The 20,810-nt window shown below is 37.1% G+C and overlaps 1 protein-coding gene across 1 annotated transcript in view; it reads left to right on the plus strand.

Annotated features, from left to right (window-relative positions):
- Epha6 (EPH receptor A6) overlaps window positions 1-20,810 on the plus strand; it is a 900,945-nt gene that overhangs the window by 674,840 nt on the left and 205,295 nt on the right. The window contains exon 11 of the mRNA XM_028760223.1: window positions 12,134-12,319. Within this exon, the coding sequence (XP_028616056.1) occupies window positions 12,134-12,319 (186 nt within the window). The remainder of the gene's footprint in view (window positions 1-12,133; window positions 12,320-20,810) is intronic.

Genomic DNA, 20,810 nt, shown 5'->3' on the forward strand with positions numbered 1-20,810 from the left:
CTACCTGCCTACCTGCCTACCTGCCTACCTGCCTACCTGTCTATCTGCCTATCTGCCTACCTACCTACTTGTGTGTCTGTTTATTATTTGAGACAGAGTCTCTCTATATAGTCCAGTCTGGCCTGGAATTGTCCTTCCTAGTTTACAGCAAAGCTCCTGCTGCTTTGGCCAAAGTTATGGATTAAAGAGATGACTCACTACGTCTGTGCTTGATTTGGGATGTTGTCCTGGTTTGTGTTTTGTCAACTTAACACAATCTACAGTTATCTGGGAAGAAGAATCTCAGTTGAAGAAAATCTCCCATAAGACTGGCCTATAGGCAAGTCTGTAGGACATTTTTCTCAATGATTGATGTGGGGAGGTTCAGCCTATTGTTCCCAGCCCTGGACAAGTAGACCTGAGGAGTGTATGAAGTCAGGCAGACCAAGCATGAGGAACAAGCCAGTAAGCAACATTCCTCCATAGTCTCTGCTACAGTTCTTGCTTCCTAGTTTTTCCTTGAATTCCTGCCCTGATTTCCTCTGAAAATGGACTGTGTTCTAGAAGTAGAAGTGAAATAAACCTTTTCCTCCCCATGTTGCTTTTGGTCATGGTGCTTTTTCACATTAGCAAAAATTCTGAGACAGAACTTTTTATTTCTCTAGCATTTCTGGAGGACAACTTTGCCAAGTATATTCTTGATTGGCAATATTTTTTTTCTAGCATTGTTTTAAATACTAGAAGAAAAGCCACTCCTCTTTGGCTTACAATGGTCTGTTGAATTTGGATGGTTACTTTATTGTATGGACATTTGAAGATGCTAACTCCTCTTTGACATCTTTTGCTTTTGACCATGTATACCCTTTTCCTTTGCGGTCTCTATGTTGATAGCACTGCCTCAGAATTCACTTCCAAATAAGGTTGAATGTGGGTCTTATGACTGGCTCTGGGTCTGGAGTGGAGACTATATATAGTTGGTGGGTTTGGTTCTAGGGGATCTAGTGAGCATGGGTCTTATGATCCCTGGTTGAACTAGAACCTGGCTATCTCAGACCTGGATCCTTATGCTGGAATATTCAAGGTCTACTAAGGGGTTCTCAGCTGTTAGAGGTTTTTGTTTTTATTTTTTTTTCTTTACATATGTACTAGTAATATGTCTTTATCCAATTCTCTATGAATGTTCTCGTTATATAAAAGAGTTGGTTCCTGGCCTGAGTATATTCTACTGGTCTGCAGTTAAATTGTTCATACTAAAATGCAAGATTATTTCAGAATCTACAGCTATGACAGAAATCTTCAGCCCCGTCTTCAGAGATACAGGTAACATGTTTTCTAGTTATTACCCAGATGAGCATTACTGCTCTTACATTGCAGTTGAGAAGCTCTGGTCTCAATTTATAAATTGTAGTTTTATCATCTACAATTGAATTGAGGTCTGCTCTCCATGCTTTGGAGGTATGACATGCTTTCTTTACTTTCCAGATAGTTCAATAGCTCTCAAAACAAAGTTTTGAGAATCCATTTTGAGACAAATATCAACAACTCTACAGGAAGATGTAGCTTCTAGTGATAGACTGGTTTTCTGTAGTTTGTTGTTGTATTAGTTACATTTCTATTTCTGGGATAAAGCATTATGAACAAGGCAACTGATAAAAGGAATGTTTATTTGGACTTGTAGTATCAGAAGAATGAAGTTTTATCATGACCAGGAAGCAGCAGGAATGTCAGCTGGAGCAGCAAGCCAAGGGCTCACATCTCAAACCAAAAGCAGACTACAGAAAGAGCAAACTAGGAACAGCACATGGCTTTAAAACCTCAAAGACCATCCCTAGTGACATACTTCCTCCAGCAAAGTTATACTTTCAAAATCTACCCAAACAGAGCCAGCAAATGATGATACAATACCCAAACCTCTGAGCCTATGAGGACATTCTCATTCAAACCACCATAGTGCTCATGGACCACAGTGGGAAAATACTAACAATGAAGCTCAGGGATGATTTGGAATCTGCTGTGGGACTGATGTTTGCAAGGATGTGACAATGGCCCCTGTGGGCAAGAATCCCATCAGTTCACTGTGTGGGTCTGATAGCTACCAGGTGACAGATAAGAAACTCAACAACTGAGCTTAGAGTTTAGGGGGCCAACAGCAGGGAAAAGACCAGAAAACTTATCTAAGACTTTCTCCAATGCCAGAAGCTATCTAGGAGAAGCTAAAACTAGCAGGTGATCTTCCTGAGATGGTTCTACCAAGATCATAAAAAGGGAATTAATGATTTATTGTAGGTGCAAGGTCAGAAGATAAAATATTGACTAGGTTTATCTATACAAACCTTCAATGATAACTTATAGTCTTCAATGATAACTTATAGTCCATGAACCTGTAGAACTAGTGAGAGACAATGAATGTGTTTAGCCAGATAATTACTTTGGATATGCATGTAAACATCTCTATTGTAAACTTCTTATTCAACTTATGATTTTAATTTATGCTTAAACATTTAGTGAACTTTTGTTTAAAAAGGGGGAGTAGTGCTTGTAAAAACATATGATCTATTCTCCTTAGAAAAGGTACAAAAGATTAGGAATGATTACATTGCATGGTATTTGGAGCAGGGACATTGTTACATCAGTGCTAGAGGAAAGAGCTAGATTAGGAGAAGAGAGCAGAAAGAACATTTTTGAGAGAACTCTATTGAGGAGAACTCAGAGAGAACTTCTTAGAAATCAGTGAAAACCTAGAAGAACTTAGAAATAAAGGCTTAGAAATAAATCATTTTTCTGGCTTTTTTAAAGATTTATTTATTTATTTTCTGTGAGTACACTGTTGCTGTCTTCAGATACATCAGAAGAAGGCATCAGATCCCATCACAGATGGTTATGAGCCACAATGTGGTTGCTAGGAACTGAACTCAGGACCTCTAGAAGAGCAGTCAGTGCTCCTAACTGCTCATCACTTTTCAAAGTATCCCTTTTTTTTTCTTCCTGTGACTTAAACTAGCAGGCTAGGAGTTGGAATAATTCCTGCGGAGTTAGAACAATAGCTACTTAACTTAATCCCCTGCTGTTTTACAGTGAGATGCTAAATTTCAGAGATGCAGTTTCTGGCCTCACAGGAACTCAGACAGGCAAATCAGCTACTACTTCATAGTAACTTAACACAGGTAAAGATTTTATTATAATAAAAGAAACCCTAAATATCTTGGAGGACCAAGTCTCGAAACCTCCCCCCCCCCCCGACACACACACACAGATGCTCTTCCCCCTTGCCTGTCTTCAAGAGAGAACCAGAAAGAACTGCCTAAGTAGACTTCTGGCATGCCAAGGTGATCCCTAAACAGTAAAAAATAACATCAAGGCTATAACAAAGCAGGAATGTGGTACTAGACAAGATTATGTCAGGATCTGTTGCAGGACAGATTGGCAAGCCTGGACCATTAGAGGTGATAGGCAAGCGTCCTATGGCCTTATAGTAGCAGCACTAAAGTCAAGTTCAGTTGAGAGGCAATTAGAGAAAAAGGACAGGAGAGTTTTCACATCCACTGCATGACCCATGTCAGCAGGCAGACAGGCCTGTCTGCCATATACATTGTGCATGACTACTTCTGCACTTGTGCCTGGTTGGTTTTATTTGCAGGCTCACGTCCAAATCGGTCTGAATCCAAGCTGTTTGAAAAATGATGGTGTATCTAAAGCTGAAGATAGGCCTAGAGTCATGGATCTGGCAAACAGCTATGCATCTGCTATCTCAGAATGACCCTTTTAGGTCTCCTGCCCAAGAAAAGGTTTACAACATCTTACCCCAACCCATAACTTCCCACAAAACATTATTTGTCTATAGATAGTACATTTTTATTGCTAAAAGTACCCTATAGATATCTGGACTTTTGGGGGGAGGTGTTTTTTTGTTTGTTTGTTTGCTTGTTTGTTTGTTTTTTGGTTTGTTTGGTTTTTTTTTTGGTTTTTCGAGACAGAGTTTCTCTGTGTAGCCCTGGCTGTCCTGGAACTCACTCTGTAGAACAGGCTAGCCTCGAACTCAGAAATCCACCTGCCTCTGCCACCCAAGTGCTGGGATTAAGGGAGTGCGCCACCACTGCCCGGCTTATATCTGGACATTTTTATAAGGATTTTATATTCCAGTGAAAATACTTTGGCTGTTCTGGGTATTGTAGTTTTGTTTCTGTTACTATAATAAAGCAGTCTGATGAAAAACAACTTGAGGAGGAAAAGGCTTATTTCATTTAATAAGGAAAAGGACATGATGTGAAGCATACCTGTCTAACACAGAGAAGAGGCTCTGGAAGGAATGTGTGAATAGACATGTTTCCTGGGAAGGGGATGAAGGGAAAGTAATTGTTTTGAATTACCTCCTGTTCATCCTGTTGGTCAGAGGATTCCTTCTCCTGGATGGCCCAGTACTATGGTATACCACTCATTGGATACATGATATATATATATATATATATATATATATATATATATATATATATATATGAAATGTGTTCACAGTCCATTAGAAGAAGGTAGCCCATACTATATAGATGTGCAAAGAAGAAGTTAAGAAGAAGTTACAGTTGGTAACAGAAGGAACTAGTGTTGTGGGATATAGGTTTTGTAGTATCAAGTAGGAGTAGTTCCTCCCTGATTCCTCGTGAGGGTTACTTAGTTTACTCATTCTATAAGTTAGCAAGGAACTCAAGGAATGATGTCCTCTAGGCCTGCCATGGACACTGCCCTCCTGAACTCCCAGGAGCTGTGATAACACAAAATGTGGTCCATTAATGTTCTATTGTTGAGGATGTGTGAGGCCAAGTTTCTTCTTAGGAATTTATGAGCGATTGCTAGGAGTGGAGCTTACAAGATCCTACCTCTCCTGAGAGATTTTTATAAGAAGTTAGCCATTGGTGAGAGAGAGACTTTGGTTCAGTGGTATAGCTGTCTGTAAGTTGCCTACTCTCCAGTAAGGAATTCCAATCAAAATCATTGTTTTAGTAAGCTAGATGTGAGTGGAATAATCTCTGGTCTGTGCTCTCTCTAGAGTAAACAAACAGCTTACATATATCTCTCCAGGAAAATTCACAAATCACAACTAAGTCCTCATTCACAGTAGTTTTGAGGGAGGGACTGTATCTGATCTGTTTAATAAAGAGGCTTAATGTGTCAAAGGAACCTTATCTGAAGAAATAGAGAAGGTGTGTGCCTTTCAATAGTGCTTTAGTGCAGAGTCTCTCACAAGTTTCCAGCAACCACAAGGAAGAGCACAAAATAACAAATAACAAATCCGAGTTAAAGGCAATCTACCATATTATCCTCATAAAACTTAGCTCTAAATATGGAACACCAGAATAAGAATAAAACAAGAATCAATTTTAAAAAGAAGAGCACTCATTTTTGTCAAGAGAATGAGATATGTAGTATTTTGGGATGACATAGTAACCTTGACTCTGTCTCAACTTGGATAAAATTATGAAATGGTCTTGCTTTGTCTCATCTTGCCATGTCTCAGAATAGCCTTGTCTGAGGTTGGTATTATATCTGGCAGGAGAATAAAATAGCCTGCCTATCTATGAGGGCTGGACATACTTCCAAATGTAGAGGATGGTGTTACGTTACCAGATTTCTTTTTCTTTGGCATTTAAATGGACAAGTTAGTTGGAGGAAGGAAAGTTAGAAGAAAGTTTATTAGGGAAAGCATCCTGGAAAGAAGATGGCAAATCTCAGACTTTACAGGGAACTAAGTAGGTGTAGACAGAACAAATGAAAACATTTGTATTGCAGACCACTCCAGTCTGGGGAAATGGCAGATGTAAGAAAAACATCATGGAATACATGTTAGAACCCTTAAGAGGATAGCAACTCAGAAAATGAACGCATGTTATAAGGAGGAGTGATTATATTGTCTTACTGGACAGGGCTGTGGAGGCCAACAGAGATGTCTTCACACTGGAGACATTAAGCATCTGCTGGCTGCTGAGTGCACAAGGCTGGATGCCACAGCACTTCAATCTGGTGCAGAATGCCTGGAGGATTCCTGGGAGCTCTTAGGCTTCAGTACAAACAAGAAGGCTGAAGTAGTAGTCTGGTGGCAGCAATGTGTGGCATCTGCTGCAGCAATTATAGGAAAGCATATTAATCAACAGGGTCAAAGGCAAGCAGGCAAGCTCTTCACTATCCCTCCGATTTCTCTCTACCTGAGCTGATGCTTGAAGGTGCTGCCTGACTCTGGGGAGGCATTTCTCCTCTCCATCGGTCCTACCTGTACATCCCTCACAGACTTGCCCAGTATCTTGTCTTTCAGCTAATTCTATGTCTAATCAAGTTGACAAGATTTACCATCCCCACAACCAAAAGACATGGTTGTTTGATTGTTTGTTTGTTTGTTTAAACAACCATGAGTGTGGCCTTTTTGTTTCTTCATTTAAAAGGGTTGAGAATGAAGAAGAGCTGGAGTCTCAGATCACAGAGGATAAAATTTAGGCAAGGCTGCCATGATCATGTTGTCACAGCTTTCCAAGCAGATTGTACTTACTTCCCCCGGCTTTCCTCCAAGTTTCAGTTCAATTCTGCACAGTTTATGTGGAAAATCCAATACTAATTGATATTTTCACATGACCCTATATATTATACAATAAAATTGCTTGTCAAGAAAGGTTTTTACCACTACCTGGAAGATAGATGGGATTGTTAGCTAGTAAATGTACTGTCCATGGCATAAGATCAATTATCCTATGTATAGTTTTCTTAGTCACCTTGAAAGTAGACTGTAGTCGTTTTTACACACTGCCTAATATACAACCCATTTGAGCTAGAACTCAAGTTTAGTAGTTGTTCTGGATAATTTTAAGTCAACTTGACACAAGCTAGAGTTATCTGAAATGGGATGGGGTAGAATTTAATTGAGAAAATGCCTCCATAAGGTCTAACTGTAAGGCAATTTTCTTAAATATTCATTGATGGGAGAGGACCCAGACCCCTGGGCTGGTGGTCCTCGATTTTATAAGAAAGCAGGCTGAGCAAACCAGGAGGATCAAGCCAGTAAAATGCACTCCTCCATGGATCTGTACCTGCCCTGGTCTCCAGGTCCCTGTCCTATTTGAGTTTCTGCCTTGACTTTGCTCGGTGATGGACTGTGCACTGGAATTGTAAGCTGAAATAAACCCTTTTGTTCCCACGTTGCTTTTGGTTTTGGTGTTTCATCAAAACCAAATATCATCAGTGATGGTATCCTGTAGTAGGACAATAGTAAAAGATTCCTACAGCACAGCCTTATCACTCCATGCTCCTTTCCATTCTGTCTCATGCTTTAAACACTGTCAGATAATTAGTGTGAAGATTCCATAGGGAATTTAGACCGTGAACTCAATAAAATGCTAATAACTAAATTGCTCAAACGTCAGAACAAAAAAATTGTTAGCAATAATCAACTCTAGAACCCAACATTTGTTGGTTGTGGCCAATTACTTAGCAAGTATGCTACAGTTTCCTGCTTTATAAGTGGAATATTAGTACCAACTTCAAAAGGGTTTTAAAGTGATGAAAGTATACATTAAGTTTATAGACTCATTGGCAGAAAGCACCATGTGAGGGCACTATAATAATGATTGCAATTATGCACAAGTAGTCATTAATGTCATGTGCCTATAGTTAATGGGTTAACTATGCATTACATTGTGCATATAAATAGTCACAATCTTATTAAGGAATGGTTTCTTTTCCTTATGGTCAAGTTACGTGTAGGATGTTACTGCTACTCATAGTAACTGTTACTATAAGGACAATCACATAATGAATTGGTCTTTAACAATTTATGAAATTGTACTCTAAGACATTTTCATATGTGTGATGTATCTAGGCTTTCTGTGAAAGAAGATCTAAACACATATTGTGAGTGAGTTTTTTGGCCCATGCCTGAAAGAAAAATCTCTAAGAATCTCAGCCCATTAAAGCATATTTATTATCCCAACAGCCAGTACACATATTTTTAAAAATAACTCAGGAGTGTGGCTTTTTCGTTTCCCTGTCCCAAGCGGTTTTATATGAAGGAGAACTGGAATCTCAGATCACCATATTTAGTGCCAATGAAATAAGTGTGATAACAGCTGATCAAGCAAAGCTTGATATGAAGAAAACACCTGCCTGGTGTTAATAAGATGCATGAGTTTCAGACGACAGAAAAGCAAAGGAAATTACCACTCTGTCTATCTTGATAAAGTACCAACGGAGCTGTCATTTCTTTCATTATATTCAAAAAGTTTATTTGAATTTTTATGATATTCACATGGGAAAATTATATGGATTTGGACTCAGTCCAGATATTATATTTCTAAGTATTGCCAAGTCTTTATTATACTACATGATCTTTTTAGGGTTGAGTAAGTAGAAGCAAAGAGAAATTTCTGTATTTTCTATATATTTATTAGAGGAAGAAGAGTGATCACCAGACAAATTCTAATACTAGTAAATCTTACATCTGATATTTGTTTAGACATATACAAATGCCCTTTCCCCCCCCCCCCACCAAAGGTCACAAGGGCTCAGAAAAAATGTTTCAATTTTCTATCGGCTGTGATTTTTGGGTACAAAATACAAATTTTAAAAATCAAGTGCATTATGAAAGAACTTTAAAAGCTCACCTTCATTTTCTGTGAAATACGAACATCCAACTCCCACAAATTGAGAGCATCAAGTTAATATATTTGTGTATTTCTTGCAAAATGTGGGCTAGATTTGTCAAGTCTGGTATTATAAGCACTACATTTCTAGGGACAACAGCCTGTTCAGTGTTTCCATGTCCTTGCTTGTGTGAATTTTTAATGTATAAAAGACAAGCTTTGAAGCTATCTTTCCCAGATTACTAGCCTTTTTTTTCCAACAGAGGGGCTGACTTTTTCCTTGATAATAAATGATTTCTAGTTCTAAAAGTAACAAGAAATCATGATAATAACAAAAATGACTGACTATGTTGTTAGACTATCTATTTCTAACAGACATGTATGATCATAACTTTAAAAAGAAAATATCATCTTTTTTTTCTTCAACTTAATAAATAGTGCGTATTACTCACATATAGGCATCATTTGGTTGACTGTGTTGAACTGATGCAAAGAAACATGTAGCTAATTGAAATCTAAGGCACTGAAAATTGTAATTTGATTATCTATCCATATCCAATAATTGATTAGAACTCTAAACTAATAAACTGAAGGGACATTTTTATTCCTTCCAACCTTAAAAGTTTGGAATTTAAATAATTTAAACTCCTTTATGAGTAATACTACATAGTATGTGTATGTGTGCATCATTGGCTTGTTGTTCACTTTTGTTAGTGTGTGCACTTATGTTTATACATGCATGAGTGCACTCTGTGTGTATGTGTGTGTGTGTGTGTGTATGTGTGTTATATGGCCAAACATGTAGGTAGGATCATGTGGAAGCCATAGGAAAATGTGAGTGTCTTCTTCTATCAAACTCACTTTATTTCTCTGAGGCACAGTCTCTCTCCCTGAATCTCAATCTCACAATTTTTCAGCTAATCTACAAGTAAGCAAACCCTAGTCAGGTGGGTGCTAGGATTCCAATTTTCACCATTCTGCTTTTGCAGCAAGGGCAAGAAGCAACTTTGCAGCAAGAACCATCTCTCCCACTCCCTGTTTTTATTTTGAGAATGTGTCTCATATATCACAGGCTGCCATGGAACATGCTTTGTAGCCTATGGTGACCTTGAATTTCTGATATTCCTGCCTTTACCTCCCCAGAGCTAAGATTACAGACATGCATCACCATGACGGGTTTAATACTGGTTCTGGGAATTGAACCCAGAATTTCATACATTCTAGATAAGCATTACAACTGAGCTACAATAAGCCCTGAAACTATACAGTTTGCACCAAGGGAGATGGATCCCAAGTTGGGTCGGTCATTGGGCCACCTTTGCATCAGTCTTATCTCCATTTTTGTCCCTGCAGTTCTTTTAGGCAGGGACAGTTCTGGATCAGAAATTTTGACTGTGGGTTAGTAAACCCTGTCCCTCTGCTTTAGGTCCTGTCTATCTACTGGAGGTACTCTTCAAGTTCTCTCTCACCAGTGTTGGGCACTTTAACTAAGGTCAACTCCATTGAGTACCTAGAGTCTCTCACCTCCTGTGTCTCTGGTACTTTCTAAAGGAGACTCCCCTAGTGCTGGTTATCTTAACTCATTCTCTTGGCCCTCTGGACTTCTCTTCTGTTCTCCCACACACACACACACCTTATCTTGTTCTCTTGATCTCCCCTCCTCCCCTCTCCCACCAAGGTCTCTCCCTCCCTCTGCCTCCTGTGATTATTGCCTTTCCCCTTCTATGTGGAAAGGCAACATCCTACATCTGTGTTCTTAACATGGGTTCTGGGGATCAAACTTAGGTCTTCATACTTCTGTGCAAGTGTTTTATTAGTGGATTATTTCCCCATGCCCTAAATCTTTATTTGAATGCACTATGTTACACTGAGAGAGCTGTGACCTTTTCAGTAACAGCCCTTCAGAGTCAGTTGCCTTGTGTTTTCATCATTCCTTACTCTTTCTGATCTTTTAATCTTTGTCTTCGACACACCCATCTTGAATGTTCCTAACCCTCCTGTAGTTGTACATCCTACTAAATTCACAGCTCAACATAAGCTATATCCCTCATATTAAGTCTTCAAATTGGGTGGGGAGGCAGGAGTGGAAACACTCTCATAGAAGCAGGGGGAGGGGGGATAAGATAGGGGGTTGGGGGGGACCCGGAAAGGGGATAACATTTGAAATGTAAATAAAGAAAACACTCAATAAAAAAAAGAAAGAGCCATGAGTGTCAGATACACACGTGTCTTATTGAGAATCAAAGCCTATGAGAAGGAGCCTTCTTTCCAGGCGACAGAATACGATGTCCTTTAAAAAAGCAATTAAGCTCTGTCAAAAAATGTAGCAGGTTATTTGACAAAAATGTACATTCGTATCAATGGATAAGCTAGCCTTCTGTGAATACTGAGGCAGAAAAATAGTAGCCTGTAAATTCAAGTTGTCTGTTCTACAACTGCATGTTTTTGTTTATATCTTTTCATTTCAAAATGTATGCATATGCACTATTTTTAGTCCTGGGTAAAAATAAAGCAAAGTGTTTTGTGGTTTATTAAAAAAAAATAAAAACCTTCAAATCATGATGATTCTTAATGGAAACAGCGTTTACATTGATGGACTACTCTTTTTTAAAAAAATTATCAGTCATTCCATTCATTTACATCTCAAATGATATCCTACTTCCCCATTACCCTTCCACCAACCCCCATCCCACATCTGCACTCCCCTCTCCTCTGATGGACTATTCTTAAGTGATCCATCTTTATTCATCTCCTATTTTTTTAATGGAGTGCAAGATAGTACCAGATACTTCTTTGACTCTCATAGCAATCTAGCAGTACATACTCATGTGGTAACTATTTAGAAAATAATCGCATATTTAACTTATTTATGTAACTATAGCTGAAATGTAACTCATCTTCCTATACTTATATTTCCATCAATATATCTTCTACAATCCACCCTATATAATCAGGTATTATAATACCTGTGAAACCATGTTTTCAGCACGGGTTTTTTTAAATGGTGATAAATTAATTAAAACAATACTGCTTTCTAATTGCCATAAAACCCAGACTAATGACTTCAGGGGTCAAATAAACTATACATATCAGGGGGATTGTCTGAACAGAGCCAGAACTTGGCTCATAGATTAGGACTGAGAAGAGGACCATGGAATGTCAGATAATGATTGCTTTTCTTGAGAATTACACTAGCACATCCCATTCTGCTGGACATAATTGTGTAGCAAATCAGGTATGTCTCTCGAGGAACATCCTTGATGCAGAAATAACACCTTCAAGGTTTCTAAAAAGTAATCAATATTTTATTTTGTAATAATAATTCTGAGAACACTACTTCACCTAAATTTGTAATACAAAACATCAGAAGCATTATAAATATATAAGGCATATTTTTTTATACAGTCTAAAGAAAAAGCATTTCCAAGCAAACATTGGGAAGGTGTGTTTTGGGTTCTTTTCTAAATGATACCATGGTAATTTGGATTTTATGAAATAGAAAGGTTTGGTTTAAACAAATGATGTTTTGTTTTCCTTTTAAGGTGAATTTGGAGAAGTCTGCAGTGGGCGTTTGAAGACACCAGGGAAAAGGGAAATTCCAGTTGCCATTAAAACATTGAAAGGTGGCCACATGGACCGACAGAGAAGAGATTTTCTAAGAGAAGCTAGCATCATGGGTCAATTTGATCACCCAAACATCATTCGCCTAGAAGGTGTTGTCACTAAAAGTAAGTTCCTGATTTTCCTCACTATTTCTCATACACTGCCCTTGGTTTTTATTAAATCATAATAACAATACCAAGTTGTTAGGACAGCACCTTCATTCAGGTGCTGGCTTCTGACATCTCTTCTCAGTGTCTGCCTCTAGGCCATGGCATTATCAGAGTTTGCATGGGTTACCATAGCTTTGAAAAAGCATCACCTCTAAACTTTGCACATTTGGCTTAGCATAATGACTCAGGAGTAAAGGGTTATATTTTTCTAAATGTCAATATTAATAGAAGACTGACCATCAATATTTGATTCATTAAAGTAAAATACTACTGCTTAGAAATATATTTCATAGACAAATATAAAATGCTTTATCATAGAGTAAAACATGGCCAGAAAAAATTCTATATGGAAGTCAGCTCTATTAATAGCATTATGAATAAATTATTATATTTGGTATAAAGTAAAATAAAAGATAACTGCTGAAATAACAATTTTGCTGGTCCAGAAATAAAGGAATCAAGGTCATTATTTTGAAAGAAAATTACTTTAAAATCCAAAATTAGTCATATACTTTAAGTAATTGGATGCGTATATTTGAACAATGATAAAGGCCAAAAATATAACAGTAAGTATCCATATTTATTCACTAATAAATTACACATAAAACCCAACAAAGAATATCATTAAGTTTTTCATGAAAATTATTTAGATATTTTAAAGTGGTATTTTTATTTACAGAATTAAAATTTTGTCAACAACCACTGAGTGATGGCTCAGTGGTTAAAAGCACATTCTACCTACATTCTACCTACTCTTACAGAGGACCTGGACTGAGTTACCAGAGCCCACTGCCAAGTCAGACTCATATCTAATTTCAGTTTCAGTGTATTTGATTATTTCTTCATGTTACCACAAGCTCTTGTATATATGTGAGGAGTATAAACTCATGTAAACACAAACACACAGATAAAAGTCATATAAGAAAATAAACATTTTTAAACCATTTAAGGGACAGTTAAAATGTTATGTTATAGTTAAAAATACAATAGCTTAATAAAAATGTGCTGAACTCTGTGTCTGAAATCTCTTCATTCTTCACCCAAGGCATTGGTAAAATGTTGCTGAAGGGAGCAGATTACTTGTGGTCCCAATAGTTATGAAAGCAGGGAAGAGTGTTGGAGATGTTAAGCATTATAATGGGTTTTATTATAGTGACTTTAACAATTTTTCAATATCCACCCATAAGTCCTTCTCAACAGGACTTATACTGAGCACAGCCATGTGACCAACCTTGACCACTGGGATATTAGCAAGGGCAGGGCACGAGGCATTTTATATATTTGCAAGTTGTTATTTGTAGTCTATAATTCTTCCTGAAACCCAACTTCCGTGTCGAGTAAAAGCAATCCATGTAGTATTGCAAAAAGAAGCCTAGCAAGGTAGGAGGGCTTTGCACATAATTTGAGTTTAATCACAAGGTACCAGTGGGAACTGGTTGCCACAATTGTCCTCTGACCTTAACACCCCTGTTGTGACTTAAATATGGCCATATCCACATCTCTCTTACACTCATCACACACACACACACACACACACACAAGCACAAACAGGCACACACACACTAAATTGGCTGGATGGGTGGATGGATGGATGGATGGATGGATGGGCAGATAGATGATAGATTTTTTAAAAAAACATAGAATCAAGGTACTTTATTTCACAGCCCCAGCCAAAATGCTAGACAGCACTAAATTTCAGGCTTGTGAGTGAACCATCTCAGACATTATATCCCTACCCAACTCCCACCCTAATCATACACTGACAGCTGTGGCCATTTGGCAGGGCAAAGAAATCAAATAAACTCAATTTAATCAACCCAAGAAATGATAAGAGGTTTTTTTAAAAAACAATTTTGCATTTTTGATTCTTTAAAATTGTCATACAATGTATTTTGAGTATATTTATATTCTTGCTTTTCCCTTTAACTCCTCTGAGATTTACTCCAAGTTTATGTCCTTTCATTTTTTTAATATTCCATCAGCTCAAATTCATGCTCCCCACATACTCCTGCACTACATCCAATAGAGTATTCTAAGTATACTAGGGGCCACACCCATAAAGAAACATCACACTTTTTCTCCTGGAAGTCTAACTGTCCATATCTCCCCAGGTAGGGATAGAGATTTGAGTTCTCCTGCCATTCTGGAATGTTGACTGGCTCAGTCTTATGCAAGTCTTATACCGACAAAGCATACTTGCTATCAGTTCGTAAGTTGAGAGGTTTATTAGATCCAGAAGGCTCTATTTCAATCTTGTCCTCCCTGATCTCTGACTCTTACAGTCTTTCCACTCTTCCTTCTGTCATGGTCCCTGTAACTTGTGAGATAGAGTACTGATCTAGATGACACACACTTATGTTATCACTTTAAACCTCCATCCACTACACAAAAATGCTTTTTGATGAGGAATAAGAACTATACTGATCTATCTATGAACTGTGACCATGTACCTGAGTGATACAAATGAGGGTAAGCAACTGTATATTTAAGGTCTGCTCCATAGGAGGAAAGGTATGCCCAAAACTATAAATCTGACTGATGACACGTGGTTAGGGAGCCTCGACATCATAGGAATGAACTTACTACTATTATTTTGCTAGATTCACAGTATCCAAATGCCTCCTAATTTCATGTAAAATTGCTGTTTTAAGTCATTAAATTTAAAATTGTTTCTTTCACATCAATACATAACCAAAATCAATGAATCATTACTGGAATTCTGCTCTTGCCAGTTAAGATCTGGCGTGTTGAATAAATTATTTGACACCTCTATACTGAACTTTCATGTCTGTAAAACAAAACTAAACTAACCCAGATATCATTGATTAGAGCATCTCAGTTCTCTTTTTTTCAAGATTTCATATTGTTTCTATACAAATTAATCTGTAAATGTATATGAATTTAGAGTCATCTGCTGACTTACTGCCATTAGCTTGACCATTTCAAATGATTCCTTTGTTTTTATATTTATATTTACATGAAAATTTCAATTTTGAGGATGGCTTACAAACTAAGTTGGATGTCAAAATTTTCGTGCATGAGTTTACACATAGAGTATCTAAAAATAAGAGACCAGAATAGACTCAAAGTTTGAAAAGTAAGAGATCTTAATTTTCTTTGTTTAATAGATTAAATCTTATCAAATAAATACTATGATTTCATCCATATATTATATATTATATACATTATATGTATTATATATATTTTATATATATTATATATATACATATATATACACACACACACACATATGTACTTGTGCATTCATATATATATGAATTAGGACCAATAAAAGGGCTCTACTAAATGGGGAAATTAACTCTATGTAAGTTAATATACCCTTGATGACAATCAGCCCTATACTTTTAACTGCTAAGAGCAAGCCCCATAGGGGAATGTTGAGGCGCTGCAGGATACATTGTGGGGATGAGAGAAAAGTAATTCCCGCAATAATCGGTGATCCTGCTGGTACTGTTATCAGCTTGAGTCAAGTGCTATGGGATTGTTAGAAGAAAAGCAATAAATAAATGAATACCTCATTCCCATAAATACATAGTAATTGTTCCAGGATTGCCCTTAAGTAGCTAAGAGATAGCTAGCAATTAATGTTCCCTAAAGACATCCCAACTGCATAAAAGATACTGATGAAGATAATGAAGTAGAACAAGGGCCTGACTGTAGATAGATTTTCCTGGGGTCTGGGAAACAAATACATTGAATCTCCATTAAAACTGATATAAGACTATAAAAATAAAACCTTTCGGTCATCCATCTATAAGTTTGTGTTTAATGTATGTTTTTGTCTTATGTATAGCCTTGTCTCTTAGAAACATGTATTGTACAGTTCTTTGAATCACTTCTGCTCCTTCATATGCCCACATATAACTGCTTTTATTTTACATTGGAAAACTAAATGATTAAAGACTGCATCATGCATAAACAATGTCTGATAAAAATTGAACCACTTTATATGAATCATATCACAACTTTATAAGCCTGTTAAGATATAACTAATGTAAAGAAAGATGAATCAGTTTTAACCATATGTGCAACACATACTCTTTCCCCAGAAAGCAAATAAAACCCATCAGTTGGAGGACAGACTTGTAATCATTAGTACCATAGGTAGTCATGATCTGTAACTAATAGTTATCAATAGCATTAGTTACATCACCAAGAGGCAAAGGGCTACCTTTCTATAAGAAGTTAAGAACTGCAGCTTCTGCTGAAGAAATACAGCACAACAGTGAGACAGACAACAGAATTTATCTTCTAGCTAAGTAAAAAGCGCATTTACAAGCACTAACTACATCACCTAAATAACAAACTCAGTGAAGTGGAACAGAAGTCATCCCCAGTAGCAAACAAATTCCCAAAGATAACTCCATGTCACTCTAAGGCACTCTTTAAAAATCCTATGGCTCAATACTAGAGCTATAATAGAATCTTCTAGAGTCACTCAAAATCTTTACATGTTCAAGAATACTATAAATTACTCCTAGGGAGTTTTTATAATATTTTATGAGTATACATAAAAGAATACATTCTACTCAGCCATAGAGCATTGTACTACATGCATAAAAAGAGGTTCACTAGTTATATGGTTGGCTTATTCTTGTTAAATAAAGGCAATCCTCCAAACATCCACTGTTAGAGCAACTGCTTCACCAGCTAATTATTGATAGAATCGTCACCAAACCTCTCTAGGGCTTAGATTTTTGTTTTCCTCTGAATGAAAGAAAAGTGCAGATCAGAGTAGAAAATATAGAGGTCAAATGTAAACTAATAAATCCTGTTCCCTTAACGAACAAAGAAACATGAGATGTTCATAAACAAAGTTTAGCCCATGATGGCTGGTCCCTCCATGATCATTATACATTTAGGCTCATGTTGATAACTCAAAAACGTTAATAAGGTTCAAGATGAAAAAATGAAATTTTCAACAAACTTTTTAGTTTATAATGCATACATTGGAAAAATACGAGAAAATTTATCTGGAAGCAACATTGCAGTTTGGATAGTATAATTAGTCAGCTTTCTGTAACTGCAATGCAATATTTGGTATTATTTAACTGATAAATTAATAGCCTACTGTTGCTAAAAGTTTTGAAAGTTCTAGCGTGTGGCTCTAATAGTTAATGTCTTTCTGATAGCACCAGGTGAAGGAAAATGATGATATCATCCGCTGGGCTGACACATGCATCCATTTGTATTTCCTGATGCTATGGGACAAGTTCCTCCCAATGAAGATTAACTAACCGACCTTTCTTTTTAATACTTGTGTTACTAGAGTAATGAGACAGAGCTAAACACTGGAGGAGACAAAAAGAAATCTAATTCTATAAACCCATTTTAGATAGCAGAGAGAATTGAATGCAAAGAGAGAGAAAATCATGAGAAGAATGGTAGGGGTGTATTCTAGACAGAGACAGTAAGTTTGTTTTAAACCTTGAATCAGAACTTAGCATGTTAGTATAACAGCAAGAAAACTGGCAAAAGTAATGAGTGTCAATTAATTACATAATGAAAAAAAAACAAACTATCAAGGAAGCCAATGAAGCAAGACAAGAAAAAAAAAAGGTGAGAAAAGAAATCATATTAATCAATATCTATTTTGAAAGGAATAGATTAAAGACCTATTTTCAAGACTTAAATGAGATACTTTGGTTATTGCCTGATTATTTGATAGGTGAGAAAGAAAGGTCATAATCAAATGAATTTTAATCATATTATTCCTGTAAGAAAGAGGATAGAAAGGAAAATCAGGAAAGAAAGAGAACAGATTTAGAGAGAAAACAGTGATTTCTTGTTTGAACAGGACTGCATTTATCTAGAGATTTCCAGGAAGTCCTTGAAACCTGGCAAGGAGCTTGGTTCACAGATGCAAATGAGAAAGCATTTAGCAGACTGGTGATGGTTAGTAGCTGCTGTAGGAAAAGTGTTATTCTCTGGAAGAGGACTACATTAAAATGTCATATGTATGAAATTCTCAGGAAACATACATAATCAGTAAAAAACACAAAAATGAAAAGAAATGTACTCAAATAGAGAAGCTGAGACAGAAGAGAAGAAACCAGCAACAGACAGAAAGTCTAGGTCTGTCAGAACAAGAGAGAGGTCCCTAGAATAAAATGAGCTTGGGAGCCAACTACAATAAGGACCAAGAAGCATCCTTTGGTTTAAAAAAAAAATCAGAAAAATATACTCCACTCAGCTCACTGTTGGCAGAGCTAGACAGCAAAACATTTGAGGCACGCTAATGCTGCAAATCGGTAGTATTTGAAAATAGTCAAGGCTGCTGCTATCTTAAATTCAAAATGATTAACATTCATTAAAGCCTTCATTCATTCAGATAATATGTATTAAGTGACAAGCTACAGGATGCCAGGTACTTTCCCAAGTACTGGGATTCAGGATGGAGTAGGAAAGGTCAAATGCTGTCCTCCTGGGTCAGAAATTCCTAGAGTTGGGCTGGAGAGAGGGCTCAGAGGTTAAGAGCACACTGTTCTTCCAAAGGTCCTGAGCTCAATTTCCAACAACCACGTGGTGGCTCATAACTATATATGATGAGATCTGATTTTCTCTTTTGGTATTCAGTCATTCATGCAGCCAGAATATTGTAAATATAATAAATAAATCTAAAAAACTTGGTAAAAAATATTTTTTAAAAAAAGGAAGTCTAGAGTTTCATTCTTAAATCAGGCATTTATTTTGAATCACAAAAACATTTCCAATTCATTCTCATTTCTCTTGTGCTTCTCTTTTTCTTTCTACATCCTGGAAAAGATTGGATAAAATAAATACCAGTGTGGGACAACGACAGGGGGACTGGAGCCATTACAAAGTCCCCTTCAATTACAAGGTCCCCTTCAATCAGGCCTCTACCCCCGCCTTCCCAAGATTAGAATCGCCACAGCCCTTCTATACTTAGAGAAGGGAGGAGATGTTAGGGGCAGCCCTGCTTATACACTGAAGGTCTAAAATCAGCCATAGGCCTAAAATCAGCAATACATACATGTATACTAACATCAAGTCTTGGGTCTCAGTGGAAAAACATTGAAACAGATGGCTATAAGCTATTGTAAACAGGCAGCTTTTGTGGAAATTTACCAGCCTGAGTAGTCATAGACCTTGTAAATAGGTAGCCTTGGCAGATAATACCAACTTAGATAAGGACAAGTGAATCATAAGGCAGAGTCATAGTGACCTGTTCCCTGAACCTTCACCCAGCCGATACCCGGTTCTGAAAGATATCTGTACTCCCCCTGAACACCCAAGCTCCAGTGTCATCCCCTTCCCCATGTCCTGCCTTTTTGTGTTTATAACCCCTGTGTAAATAAGTAAAAATTACGATTTGATTTAAAAAATAAATATAATTTGAGAATATGCATGTTATTTTTCATAATGCACTGAAAAACAAAATATTTTTCTTTATTTTTCAATAAACAAGTATGTTTTCTCCTCATAAGTAAATAAATAAATAAATAAATAAATAAATAAATAAATAAATAAATTCCAGTGTGATCTCAGCCCAGGACCCATGCAGACACCTTTGGTAAGAAGGTGGTGGTCTCCAGAACAAGAGTCTCTGGAGTTTCTTCCTTCCTTTGCTTTGATGGTATAGAACACAGGTTCATCTGCTAAGATGGTTGGTGTTGGTGAGTGTTTGTGATAGATGCTGAGAAGATATTGGAAGCAAACTGACCAGGAAAGGATTTTGGCATCACCCAAATCTAAGGAAACTAGACCATGATGACACAGCCTGCTTCCCTGCTATCAAGAAAGGAAAGAGGAAAAGGGGTGTGAGGAAGGTGTGACCCAGAAACAGAAGTGTGTAGTAATGGTACCAAAAGGAGAAGGGGGGTAAATTTTCTAGACTTCTCCTATTAGCCTTAAGTATTTACTCTGCTGTTATTGAAAATGGTAATGAATTACTCCTGTCTGGTTTCAGGAGACTCTGGGGACTTGTAGAACACTTACTGCAAAGCATTTGCTCTTGGAATTATGACATATACACACAGCTAAACAAAGTGAAACGTACCTGAGTGCAGCAAATAATTACAAGATGGCCCAGCCTGTGGCCCTCTTGTCACACTCTGTCCAAGCACAGCCGGAGTTAACTGAGAAATTGGAATACCGTATAAGGATAATAGAAAAGAATCTTTTTATATAAATAATAATAATAAATATTTTTCTGTATCTAAGGGAAATGTATTCTTGTCCAGTCAGTGTTTAAATATCTGGGTTTCCTCAGTGTCCGTCCTTTAGATTATTTCTGTCGATCTACCTCCAGCAGTCTCCCACTCCTGGTTTTCTGTCCCAAATGATGTGCGATAGGCTGTGATAAGGAGTAAGAGCTTTCAGAAAGAAATCTAATAAATTGTTGGCTATGAAAGTGACACTGTAAGCTGCAGGAGCTAAGAAAGAAAAGAGACTGCAACTAAAT

This window comes from Grammomys surdaster, unplaced genomic scaffold, assembly GCF_004785775.1.
Source record: "Grammomys surdaster isolate TR1022 unplaced genomic scaffold, NIH_TR_1.0 126398, whole genome shotgun sequence".
Classification (NCBI taxonomy): Eukaryota; Metazoa; Chordata; class Mammalia; order Rodentia; family Muridae; genus Grammomys; species Grammomys surdaster.